The sequence below is a fragment of the Priapulus caudatus genome, unplaced genomic scaffold (genome assembly GCF_000485595.1).
Source record: "Priapulus caudatus unplaced genomic scaffold, Priapulus_caudatus-5.0.1 Scaffold2121, whole genome shotgun sequence".
NCBI lineage: Eukaryota > Metazoa > Priapulida > Priapulimorpha > Priapulimorphida > Priapulidae > Priapulus > Priapulus caudatus.
The window spans coordinates 22,888-37,020 of NW_014579182.1; the positions used below are offsets into that span (position 1 = coordinate 22,888).

The 14,133-nt window shown below is 45.3% G+C and overlaps 2 protein-coding genes across 2 annotated transcripts; one reads left to right on the forward strand and one right to left on the reverse strand.

Moving 5' to 3' along the window:
- Positions 1 to 999: 999 nt before the first annotated feature.
- Positions 1,000 to 3,743, reverse strand: LOC106818260 (kinesin-like protein klp-3). Its single transcript, XM_014822983.1, has 3 exons — positions 3,653 to 3,743; positions 1,342 to 1,466; positions 1,000 to 1,023 (listed from the first exon to the last, which is right to left on the reverse strand). Exons 1-3 carry the CDS (start codon positions 3,737 to 3,739, stop codon positions 1,008 to 1,010), a joined length of 228 nt encoding a protein of 75 aa, XP_014678469.1. The 5' UTR covers positions 3,740 to 3,743; the 3' UTR covers positions 1,000 to 1,007.
- Positions 3,744 to 4,377: 634 nt separating this feature from the next.
- On the forward strand, positions 4,378 to 6,295 carry LOC106818259. The gene is made up of 2 exons (XM_014822982.1): positions 4,378 to 4,495; positions 5,049 to 6,295. The coding sequence occupies exons 1-2, from the start codon at positions 4,378 to 4,380 to the stop codon at positions 5,669 to 5,671; spliced, it is 741 nt and encodes a 246-aa protein (XP_014678468.1). The 3' UTR covers positions 5,672 to 6,295.
- The last annotated feature ends 7,838 nt before the right edge of the window (positions 6,296 to 14,133 follow it).

Below are 14,133 nucleotides of genomic sequence, written 5' to 3' on the forward strand. Positions count from 1 at the left end.
TATCTATCTATCTTTCTATCTATCTATTCTATCTTATCTATCCTCTCTCTATATAATATATCTATGTATCTATCTATCTATCTATCTATCTATCTATACTATCTATCTATCTATCTATCTATCATCTATCTATCTATCTATCTATCTCTCTCTCTCTATTATCTATATATATATTATATATATATAATATATATCTGTCTTTCTCTTCTATATATATGTATATTTTTAGCTGGATAGGTAAGGAGGCGCACAGTGAAGATGTTGATAGCGAAATGAATACCTTTGCGTCGCTCAAGAGTCGGCATAGCAGTATGCGCAGTGTGTGAGCTTTGAGTTTCTGTAGGGTATGTGCAGTTGCTCTGTTCTTAAAGCAATTCAACACCTGCAAAAAATCTACATCTACAGCATCTGATGAAATCGCTGGCTTCCCGTGTCTCTTTCGCAATCTCCTCCTCTCTCTCTTTCCTCTCTCTTTCCCTCTCTCTCTCTCTCTCTCTCTCTCTCTCTCTCTCGCTCTTCCCTCCCCTCTCTCTTCACCCCCTTTTTATCCCTCTCTCTCCTTCTGTGTTGGCATCGGACAGCAGTTTAAATCTTTGATACTTTCGGCAACGGCGATTTTTGCCCCATCTATATATATATAAACAAAATTAAGTAATAGACAGAGCGTAGATGGCGCGAAAATCGCGTTGCCGTAAGGTATGAAAGATATTTTTAATATATATATATTATATATATATATATATATATATATATATATATATTATAGTATTATCATACTCTGTGATAATTCCTTATTCGTCATTACATTTGGGAATTAGCAAAACACGTGACCACTTACCTGTCCCATTGCCGAGAGAGTTTGTTGATAGCCGCGCCTCGGTTAACCTGTTGACCCGATGCTTCCGTTTTGCCGACTCTCTCAGAGCCAGCGAGGTCAACTAAGGTCAAGGCTGCGACGGATCGTTGGCTGATACCGTGTCGTGACTGTTCTACCGTTTACTTGAGCATCAGATGTGACTTGAGCTTGGTGTTAAGAATTCACGGCAAGGATTCAAATATGTATGTGTATGTGTGTGTGTGTGTTGTGGTGTGTGTGTGTGTGTGTGTGTGTGTTGTGTGTGTGTATGTGGTGGGTGTGTGTGAGGTGAGAGTGTGTGCTGTGTGTGTGTAGGTGTGTGTAGGGTGTCGTGTATGTGTGTGTGTGTGTGGTGCGTGCGTGCATGCGTGCATGCTGTGCGTGCGTGCGTGCCGTTGCGGGTGCGGTGCGTGCGGTGCTCGTGCGCGTGCGTGCGTGCGTGCGTGTGTGCGTGCGTGCATGCGTGTAGTGGCTTGTATTCGTACCTGTGGGAGTTCATCTTGGTAGCACCCACGACTCTGTTCTTCTCTCCCTGCAGCGTCAGTTTCGTCACCTCCTCCATCGTCTCCACTCCGACCTCCGTCAGTCGATCCAAACTCACGTTCTTACCCTGCCCAACAAACACAACCATATATTCACGAATGTATAATATAGACATAATCTGTAATAAATATAATCTATATTATACACTCCTGATATATTTATTATTATGTTATATTATATGTCTATTTTTTTATATTATATCATTAGTCATGTATTTGTTGAGTACCAGTATAGATGTATTGTATTTACACGTGTACGTCTACCCAGATGTTACAACACCTGATATAACCAGATATACCACCTGACATAGGAGACAGATATAACACCTGACGTGGTGAGACGTGAGTACTATAAGCACCTGACGTGCGGAGACCAGATATAAACCGCTGAGTGGGTAAGACAGATATAACACCGGGTGGGTAAACGAGTGGGAGACAGATATTAACACCTGACGTGGGAGACAGTAGTAACACCTGACGTGGAGAGTTCATGCGTGGACAGATATACACCTACGTGAGGGAGACAGATATAACACCTGACGTGGGAGACAGATATAACACCTGACGTGGGAGACAGATATAACACCCTGACGTGGGGAGACAGATATAACACGGCTGACGGGGGACAGATATAACACCTAGTGGAACAGATATGAACGCTGACGTCGGGAGATCATATATAACACCTGACTGTGAGGACAGATATAAGCACCTGACGTGGGTGACAGTATAAACACTCGACGTGGTAGACGAGAGTGAACCTGACCGGGGAGACCAGATTAAAACACCTGACACTAGGAGACAGATATAACACCTGACGTGGGAGACGATATACACCTAGACGTGCGGAGACAGATATACCACCTACGTGGAGAAGATTTATACCACCTGGACGTGGGAAACAGTATCAACACATGACGTGGAGGACAGATATGACACCTGAGTGGGAGACGAGATATACACCTGAGTCGTGGGACAGATATAACACCTGACGTCGGGAGCAGCTATAACACCTGACTGGGAGACCAGATATAACACCTTGACTAGGAGACAGACTATATTCACTGACGTGGGAGACAGGATATAACACCTGACTGGGAGACAGATATAACACCTGACGTGGGACGACAGATATAACACGAACCGCAGACGCTGACTAATGACAGATCACCTGTGGAGACAGATATATACCTGACGTGGATGCAGATATAACACCTGACGTTGGAGACAGATATAACACGTGACAGTGCGAGACAGAATAACAGCTGAGCGGTGGGAAGGACGGATATACCACCCTGACGTGGGAACAGATATAACACCTGACGTGGAGACAGTATAACAACTGACTGGGAAGACAGATATACCACGGACGTGGGAGACAGATATTAACACACTGAACGTGGGAGACAGATACCAACTGACGTGCGGAGACAGACTATACAACCTGAGGTGGGAGACAAGATTAATCACCTGACGTGGGAGATACATGACGTGAAATAACACCTGACGTGGGAGACAGATATAACACCTCGAGTGGGAGACATGAGTATAACACCTGACCGTGGGCAGACAGATATAACACTCTCGGAACAGTAAACTGGGCTATCACCTTGACTCGCGGGCGACAGACTATAACACCTGACGTGGCGAGACAGATATAACACCTGACGTGGGAAGACAGATATACACACCTGACGTGAGAGACAAGATATAAACACCTTGCACGTGGCGAGACAGATATAAACACCTGACGGGAGACAGATAACACGACATGAGCGATAACACCTGACGTGGGAACAGATGTGCACCTGACGTGGGAGACAAATAAACAACTGACGTACGGAGACAGATATAACTACTGACGTGCGGAGAACAGATATAACACCATGACCGTGAGAGGACGATATAAACAACTGACGTGGGCAGACATATATCATACACCTAGACGTGGGAGACAGAATAAACCTGGACATAGGAGACAGAGTTAATAACACCTGACGTGGAGCAGATATAACCGAGACGGAGATCAGTAAACCTGACGTGAGGAGACAGATATAACACCTGACTGGGAGACAGATATAACACCTGACGTGGAGCGAACAACCTGAGATTGGAAGATTAAACCACCTGACGTGGGAGACATATATAACACCGGGAAGTGGGAGACAGATCTAACACCTGACGTGGGGACCAAGATATGACACCTGACATGGGAGACAGATCGCTAGCTGAGTGAACAGGGTGTTTCACATACATGTGTGCGGATGTCGAGGTATGATATAGACTTCGACAATAGATCGCGGATGGTTTCGTTGTAGATCTCTAGCATGGATATTCTCATCTTGCTTGCGACAGTCTTTCTTTCTCGACACAGCAGCAGCAACGCCTGCATCGCTCTGAAATAAAGCCAAGATGTTTATATGTTTATCTGTCTGTTCGTCCGTCCGCTTCGCCCTCTGTCCGTCGATCCGTATCGTGGCCGTCGTCGGTCCGTTTCCGTCCGTCCGTCCGTCCTCGCGGTCCGTCTGTTCGTCCGTCCGTCCGTCCGTCGCTCCGTCCGGCGTCCGTGCGTCCGTGCGTCCGTGCGTACTTCAGGGCGCCGTGCGCCGTGCGCCCCGTCTATATAGAGATCAGTGGCGCCAACTCACGATGCGGACATATTTCCGAGCGCTCGCGTATGCGCAAACTAACGATTGCGTCAATGCCGTGTCTCGGGTCGTACGTGACGGTTTTCTTTCTACTATGGCTAGGAACGGATGGCCTCTACCAACATTTGTACAATATGCGATGACACGCGGAAGATCGTTAACTATTAATCACGTGACGCGTCCATCACGTGATTAACTATTAATCACGTGACGTGTCCATTACGTAGCCAAATACACGGCATATTATCCCTGCCGTGTGTTTCTATAGGGAGATCCGACATGTGTAGCGTAACCAGACACCACCCATGCTCTCCTCGTCTCTGTTTTAGACATGTGGAGCGATTACAACAGCCTGCTTCCGGCAGAAGAACGAACGCACGCCAGGAAACGACACATTGAGTTCCTGGGAGGGAAGAGAGCCGTGGAATTCCTAGGCGGCAAACGATCAGGTAGCTACACCGTTAGTGTTACCGCCAACACGCGTGTGTCCAATGTCTACACTCACGCGAACACGCGCGCGTGGAATGTCAACACTCATGATCATGTTATTGCCGAGGGTCCTGTTGCGTGTCTTTTCTATTGCTAGATATTTGTTTTAATTTACTTTTCGTCTATTTTTTTTTGGCTATTACGATCTCATCCGGTCAAAGCCTACTTCGTACAAATATTTATTGGTAATGACACATATATTAACTGTTTTTGTATATCGTATATTATACGAACTATATTATATAGTAACTGTATTTGTATAGCGTATATCATATGCTACATATCACCCTATATCGCTTATCAACTAATAATTTTAATAGTGGGGCGGATATGTGAAAGAATTGTGGGTTTCGTGGTAAAAACACTAAAATTGGCGTATACGATGTTAAAAGAATACTAAATGATTTCAGATATAGTGCCAAGCTGAATTTCCATTTCCTAATCATACGTTCTGTATCACCACTTCCCGTGTTCACTGCGGCGTGCATAATAGGCGACTTTGTTTTTACGAAGGCTACCATCTACTCGACAACGACGACGACGTCGCCCAGAAGAGAGCGATTGAATTCCTAGCCGGCAAGCGGTCGACAGCAATGTCCGTCGCCGACGACGGCGCCGCGCAGACGAAGCGAGCCATCGAATTTCTCGGCGGCAAGCGGGCGACGTCGTCGGTCGTCGCCGACGCCGACAAGCGCGCCATCGAATTCCTCAGCGGGAAACGGTCGACTACTTCGGACATTGCCGACGCGAAGCGAGCAATCGAATTTCTCGGCGGCAAGCGGTCGGCAGCAGCACCAGCCGACGACGACGACGACGACAGCTCCACGAAGCGGGCGATTGAATTTCTCGGAGGCAAGCGCGCCGTAGAGTTTCTTGGAGGAAGGAAGAGAGCGATCGAATTCCTGGGCGGGAAAAGGTCTGCGCGTCTGTTGCCGTACGAGAACAAACGCGGGATAGAATTCCTCTCCGGTAAACGCAGCGCCTCGACTACGCGCCTCGACGACGCCATCGACGCGATGCTGAGGACCCCTAGCGGCCGAGACGAGCGCAGGCGGACGCTACAGCTGCTGGACGAGATCCGTCGCTATGACGACGCCGAGGCCGCAGACGACGCCGCGTACGGCGCGCGGTTCTAGATCCGGAATCTCGGACGCCGCCGCGGATATCACGATCCGGATGTTTTTCGGGACGATTTGTTACGGCGTTGCGAAGGGGGACGATGGGGACGCCATCTGTTGGTCACATGCGGTAATAGAATGACGCAGTAAAAGGAGAAAAAAAAATGTTTGTTTCGAGAAAAAAAGAGCTAAAACTACACGTTCGCTTGCCACGCGATGGCGCACGTGAAGGGGGAAAACGCTTGGGTGCATGCGCAACAAGCGCCCCCTAGTGGGATTACGGGAAGTGTCGCTGCGTCTGCGCTAACTTCCCAGCCGAGAATGAATCTGTGAATATAGAGGTTACCGTTGTTGTGCTTGATATTCGATTACTAGGTGCGATTCGCGTATATGCAGCTTTTATAGTTCATCTCTAGATAGCGAAGGATTAGAAGGCGGTCGCGCTACTGAGCAGTCGCGACCTCTCGCGGCCGTTAAACGACTTATTCGCTTTATAGCTTTCTTTGCTTACTTCGACCGCCCTAGCACTCACGTATGCGCAGTAATCTCCCTCCCCACAGTTTTGCTGCCCGCGTTTGATGGTGGATGTGAATTGCATGTTGGTATTAAAAAACTCGGCTGTCAAATAATAATAAAGGATGCAAAATGTATGCATATATATATATATATATATATAGTATGTGAATACACTCTGACGGCTGGAACACAGCTCTACATTGTCAGGCGCAGCAGCAGCTGAAGCAGCATAATAGTTACTAGTTAGGCTTGCTCTGGAGTGGCGAGGTTACACATTTAGCCGCGAGCCAAACGCCGGCGATTGATTCACTACAATCTCGTGCGTCATCGACCTTGAGGTAAAACGGAGGCAGTCAAAGCGGCGTAGATCAGCTTTTAGAAAGAGGCATACCCTCACAAATGCAGTGACGCTGAATAAGTGCCATCGCAAATGTGAATATGTCTCGAAGCCGCATGTCGAGCCTGGAGTGTGCGATGGCGTACGCTTATGAAAAATATATCGCATATATATCATTAGATGCTATACGAGAGTCATACACGATGCATAATGAATAATAAGCAGCTTGGCCAAGCTGATGAGTCACACGGTGATACCTGCAGTCGATGTTTTTCGTGTATATGCGAATAAAGCAATACCAGAAAATATTTTCTAGTAAGAAAGAGCTCATAGTCGGCTTTGTCTTGCTGCTATTGTCAGCGTAATCGTTGACCGGGCCGGTGACCTTGAGACCTCTCTACCGGAAACGACCCAAGGTACACGAATCCAGCTCGATACAACAGATACCTCCGCTAATTGTTTGATAGAGATATATAAATAGCCTATATCGGTTTCTAGGCGTTTAGCTCTGCCTTCAACGGAATTCAAGGAAAACATTGGCGGTAATACGCGAAACTAAGAATAACGCGAGCGGCACAATCATTCAGCCGCTAGCTACAACTATCTACATGGCGGCTATCGAACATGCGCCCAAGAACATGGGTTTACCGACAACGAATGGCGTCTCGGCACATATTAGGCCGAATTTGCTGCACGCAACACGTGCATAGCCGACACAAAGCGCATGCGTGTACTATATGTAAACACTATCACCGCGCGCTTCTGAGGCTTGTGGGCTGGATGCTGAATGCAACAGGAGCAGCGTTAACGTCAAGCGGTGCAGCGCGGGGATCGTTTATCTCTGGACCGCTCGGCTGACATGACGGCGGAGTGAGGGCGCCTCGTCACGTTGGCCGACATGGCCGGGCATCCCACGCGGCCGACAATATCCTGTCATTAGCGACCGTGTCGGGCGAGTCAACAGTTTGTAAACGACCACGACGGCAACAACCGTGGCCACAGCCTGCAAATTATTACGGTCTTTGTACGCAGGAAAGAATCGGAGAGACCATAGCAAGCTCTATACGTTGGTCGCGAGGCGACAGTCGCAGCTGCAATCCAGGAAGGTTCTCGTGCTCTCTCTCTCTCTCTCTCTCTCATCTATCCTCTCGTCTCTCTCTCTGCTCTTCTACATCCTCCTCTCCTCTCTCTCTCTCTCTCTCTCGTATCTCTCTCTCTCCTCTTCTCTCTCTCCTCGTCATCTCTCTCTCTCTCTCTCGTCTCTCCTCTCTTCTCTCTCTCTCGTCTCTCTCTTGGTCATCTCTCTCTCCTCTCCGCCTCTTCTCCTCTCTCTCATCTCTCTCTCGCGTCTCTCTCTCTTCTCCCTTTCTCGGCGCCGCTCTCTCTCTCTCGCGTCCTCTCGTTTCGGTCTCTCTTCTCTCATGACAGTTTCTCTCGTCTCTCTCGCGTCTCTCTCTCTCGCTCTCATCCTCTCTCTCTCTCTCTTTTTTTCTCTTCTTTGATTCAATCTCAATTCTAACTGCTTCTTACAATTCAATCCACCGCCGAATCGCTACGGAAGCTGTGACGTCATCGCGAAGTGTTACGTCATCAGCGATCTCTCTTTCTCTCTCCATATATTATATATATGTTATATGGCGCACACACTCGTACGAGCACACGCACGCACACGCAATGGCAAAGACATTGACCTGTTTTTGTGAGGTTTAAAACACCGGAATATTATAAATACGTGTGAATTGTTAATCTTTTCAAATTAAACCAATCTTACTTATTTACATAAACAATATTAAGAAATACAACGTAAACCATGAAATAGCAATGTCATAATATAATATGAATCCTTTATTTACTTGTTTTGTCTGTTCGTATTATATTTCATAGTTCTATACACTAATTTGTGGCACGTGATATAGCAATTGTGCATACATTGTTTGCATACATTGGAATTCTCGAATCGAAGTCATCGCTTTATATTATGATAGTAGCAAGAGTGCACGATATATTACGTTATCGCTACGTCATCGTTACGGTTTATCATAAAAAATAACATAGATGTTTCTATATGTTTCTATGCGTTTTATCGTGTGAGCGGCTTAACATAACTAGATGTAACGGCTCTTTCTCTCTTCTCCTCCTTCTTTCACGCTCTAATTCCCTCCCTTTCTTTTTGTCTCTCCCCTTCTCTCTCCCCCTCTCTCACACACGCGTCCACGCCACGCACACACGCACGCACGCACGCACGCACGCACGCACGCACGCGCGTTCATCAAGTATTACTACTCGCACAGACGGCAGTAATGAGAGAAAATAGATGACAATGATGCAGAAGCAACAACCAAATTATAATCATGTACGTGTTTAATAGGCATAAGTATAGCATAAGCACACCACACACCACCGCCATCCACACACCATCACCATCACCACCCCACCACATCACATCAATCACCCAGCAGTAGCAGCGCCAGTAGCCGTATAGTAGCAGTAGTTAGTGTAGCGCGTAGTGGGTGTGAGCAGAGTCAGTAGCGCGCAGTGGTGCGCCGCAGTAGCAGAGCAGTGTAGTAGCGTAGTAGCAGTGCAGTAGTGTAGTGATTTAGTAGCAGTAGTGTAGTAGCCAGCCAGCAGTAAGACTGTAGCGTAGTGCAGTAGCGCGCAGCCAGTAAAGTCATCGTGATTGGGAATAGCTAGAGGATTTTCATGTTACGACATTAAACACACGGCAAAGAACGATCTAAATGATGGACGGGTATGTGATGGTTAAAATTGCACTCCTGCCGCGCCTGACTCTGTGACGTTCGCATGAACGTATCTCGGACGTTACTTGATCCGCGTCTTTGCGCGACGTTCTCGGTTGCCTTTTCGAGCAGCCTGGCGGGCTGGGTTGATCCGCTGCGCGTTGTAATGGTTTTTTTACGAGGTTTCGGAGTCCGAGAGTTTGAAGTTGACAGAACAAGGCACCGCCCTGCATCACGCGCGCCCTTCCTGTTTAGATCCGCAGTCACGTATTGCCTTATCTATCCATGTCATTACCTATTTTATCTCCTCTATATCTATCTCTATGTATCTATTTATTTATCTATCTAATCTAATCTTTCTATCATCTTATGTATTATTTATTTTTATCTATCTATCTATCTTATCCATCTATGTATCTATTATTTATCTATTTCTATCCTATTCTATCATCTATGTATTTTTTATTTTATCTATCTATCTTTATTTATTTTATCTATTATCTATTATTATCTATCTATTATCTATCTATGCTATCTATTATCGTAATCTATCTATCTATCTTCTATCTATCTTATTCTATCTATCTATTATCTTTATCTATTGTATGTTATTTCTTATTCTATCTTCTACTATCTATTCTATCTATTATCTATCTATCTTATCATCTTTATCTATCTATCTATCTATCTATCTATCTACTCTGTATCTTTTATCTATCTATCTATCTATCTATCTATCTATTCTATGCTATTTATCTTTATATCTTCTGTCTATCTTTCATCTTCTTATCTATCTATCTTCTAATCTTCTATCTATCTATCTATCTTATCATTATTTTATCTATTTTTATTTACTATATCTATCTTCTATCTATTCTATATATTATTTATCTATCTAATCTATCTTATCTATCGTATTTAGTTATATCTATTTATCTTATGCTATCTATCTTTTATCTTATCTTCTATCTATCTATCTCTCTCTCTATTTATATATATCTAGTCTATCTTCGTATCTATCTATCTATCTATCTTCTATCTATCTATCTATCTATCTATCTATCTATGTATCTAGTCTATCTATCTCTCTCTCTCTAATATATTATATATATATATTAGTTATATAGTATTATCTGTGCTCTCTCTCTTATATATTATGATATATTTTATGCTGGATAGGTAAGAGAAGGGAACAGTGAGGATTTGTGATAGCGAAATGAATACTTTTTAGCGTCGCTTCAAGAGATGGCAGCGAGTAGGTGTGTGAGCTTTGGTTTCCTGTAGTGGTATGTGACCGTTGCTCTGTCTTAACGCATTCTAACCCTGCAAAAACATCTCCATCTCCAGCCTCTGATTGAATCGCTGGCTTCCCGTTTGTCTTCTTTGCGCTAATTCTCTCCTCTCTTCTTTCTCTCTCTTTCCTTCTCTCTCTCTTTCTTCTCTCTCTCTCTCTCTCGCTTCTTTCCCTTCCCTCTCTTCTTCATCCCTTTTTATCTCTTCTTCTCATTTCTGTGTTTGGCTCGGACAGCAGTTTAAATCTTTGTACCTTCGGCCCAACGCCGATTTTTGCCCATCTTTTATATTAATTAAACAAATATAAGTAATAGACAGACCGCTGATGGGCGGCTGAAATCGCGTTGCGTAAGGTATGAAAGTTTATATATATATTATATTATATATAATATATATATATATATATATTATTATTTATATACCTCTGTGATAATTCCTTATTCGTCATTACATTTGCGACAATTAGCAAAAACACGTGACCACTTACCTGTCCCAGTGCCGAGAGAGATTTGTTGATAGCCGCCGCCTCGGTTAACCTTTGACCCGATGCTTCCGTTTTGCCGACTCTCTCAGAGCCGGCGAGGTCAACTAAGGTCAAGGTGCCGACGGATCGTTGGCCTGATACCGTGTCGTGACTTTCTACCGTTAACTTGAGCATCAGATGGACCTTGAGCTGTGTAAGAATTCACGGCAAGGGATTACAATATGTATGTGTATGTGTGTGTGTGTGTGTGTGTGTGTGTGTGTGTGTGTGTGTGTGTGTGTGTGTGTGTGTGTGTGTGTGTGTGTGAGTGTGTGTGTGTGTGTGTGTGTGTGTGTGTGTTGCCTGTGCGTTGCGTGCTAATTGCGTGCCATTGCGTGCCGTGTGTTAGCGTGCGTGGCGTGCGTGCTGCGTGCGTGCGTGGATGCGTTGCGTGCGTGCGTGGATTGCGTGCGTTGCGTGCATGGTGTAGTGGCTTGTAATTCCGTACCGTGTGGAGTTCATCTGGTGCACCCACGACTCTGTTCTATCTTCCTCCTGCCAGCGTCAGTTTCGTACCTCCTACCATCTGTTTCTCCATCGGACCTCGTCAGTCGATTCCAACTCACGTTCCTTACCCTGCCCAAACAAAGCACAATCCATTATTTCACGAATGTATAATATAGACATAATCTGTATTAAAAGATATAATCTATATTATACACTCTGCATATATTTTATTATTATGTTATATTATATGTCATATTATTTTATATATTATATCATATCATGTATTATGTTGAGTACGCAGGTATAGATGTATTGTATTTACACGTGTACGTCTACCAGCATTTACAACCTGAATAACAGATATATACACCTGACATATGGAGACAGATATAACACCTGAGTTGGAGACAGATATAACACCTGAGTGGGAGACAGAATTATAACACCTGAATCGTGGGAGACAGATATAACCTGACGTGGGATGACAGATTAACACCCTGACGCGTGGGAGGACTAGAATATAACACCTGACGTGGAGATCAAGATTATTACCACCTGACGTGGGAGACAGATATAACACCTGACGTGGGAGACAGATATAACACCTGACGTGGGAGACAGATATAACACCTGACGTGGAGAGTAGAATAACACCTGACGTGGGAGACAGATATAACACCTGACGTGGGAGACAGATATAACACCTGACGTGGGAGACAGATATAACACCTGACGTGGGAGACAGATATAACACCTGACGTGTGGACAGAATTAACACCTTGACGTGGGTAGGACAGATATAACCCTGACGGTGGGAGACAGATGTACATCTGACGTGGGAGACAGATTATATAACACCTGACATAGACAGATTACACTGATCGTGGTAGACAGATATAACACCTGGAACGGTGGGACGACAGTATATCCATCTCTGACGTGGGCAGACAGATATACGTCACCGACGTGGCGAAACAGATATAAACATGATCTGGGAGACCAGATATGACACCTGACGTGTGGAGACAGATTATAACACCTGACGGTGGAGATAGATTATCCTACTGACGTGGGGAGACAGAATATAAACACCTGACGTGGGAGACAGAATATAACACCTGAATAGGAGACAAGATATATTCACCTGAGTGCTGGAGGACAGATTATAACACCTTGACGTTGGAAGACAGATATTTAACACTGACCGTGGGAGACGTATAAACACCTGACTGTTGGAGACAGATATACTCACCTGACGTGGGAGACAGATTAATACCTGAGTGGTGAGACAGATATAACACCTGACGTGGGAGACAGATATAACACCTGACGTGGGAGACAGATATAACACCTGACGTGGGAGACAGATATACCACCTGACGTGGGAGACTAGATATAACCTGATGTGGGACAGATATAACACCTTTGACGTGGGAGACAATATACACCTGACGTGGGGAGACAGATTTAACACTGACAGTGGGAGACAGAATTATACTCACTGACGTGGGAGGACAGATATAACTTGTGGTGGGAGAAGATATAACACTGACGTGGGAGACAGCATATAAAACTGACGTGGCGAGACTAGATTATAACACTGACGTGGAGACAGATATAACACCTGCACGTGTGGAGACGATATAACACCTTGACGTGGTGAGACAGATATAACACCTGACGTGGGCGACAGATATAACACCTGACGTGGGAGACAGATATAACACCTGACGTGGGAGACAGATATACACCTGTACGTTGGGAGGACAGATATTAACACCTGACGTGGCGAGACAATATAACACCGACGTGGGAGGACAGGATATAACACCTTGACGGGACTGGGAGAAGATATAACACTGATCGTGGGAGACAGATGTACACCTGAGTGGCGAGACTAGATATAACACCTGACGTCGGAACAGATATAACACCTGACGTGGGAGACAGATATAAACACCTGACGTGGAGACAGATATAACACCTGACGTGGTGAGACAGATATAACACCTGACGTCGGGAGAACAGATATAACACCTGACATAGGATTGACGAATATAACGACCTGACGTGGGAGACGATATAACACCTGAGTGGGAGGACAAATTATAAAACTGACGTGGGAGACAATTAACACCTGACGTGGGAGACAGATTATAACACCTGACGTGGGAGACAGATATAAACTGGACGTGGGAGATCACTATATAACACCGTGGACGTGGGAGACAGATCTAACACCTTGATCGGGGAGACATATATGACACTGACATGGAAGGAACAGTATCGTAGCTGAGTGAACAGGGGTGTTTCAGCATTACATGTGTGCGGATGTTCGAGGGCTATTGATTTATAGACTCTCGGATCATAGGTATCGCGGATCGGGTTGCGTTGTAGATCTCGTAGCTCATGGATATTCTCATTGGCTTGCGACAGTGCTTTTCTTCGACACAGCAAGCTCAGCAATCGCCTGCATCGTCTCCTGAAAATAAAGCCAAGAGTGTTATTATGTTTGATCTTGATCTGTTCGTCGTCGTTCGTCCGTCTGTCCTGTCCGTGCCGTTCGTCCGTCGGTCCGTCCGTCGTCCGTCGTCGTCGTCCGTCCGTCTGTCCGTCGTTCCGTTCC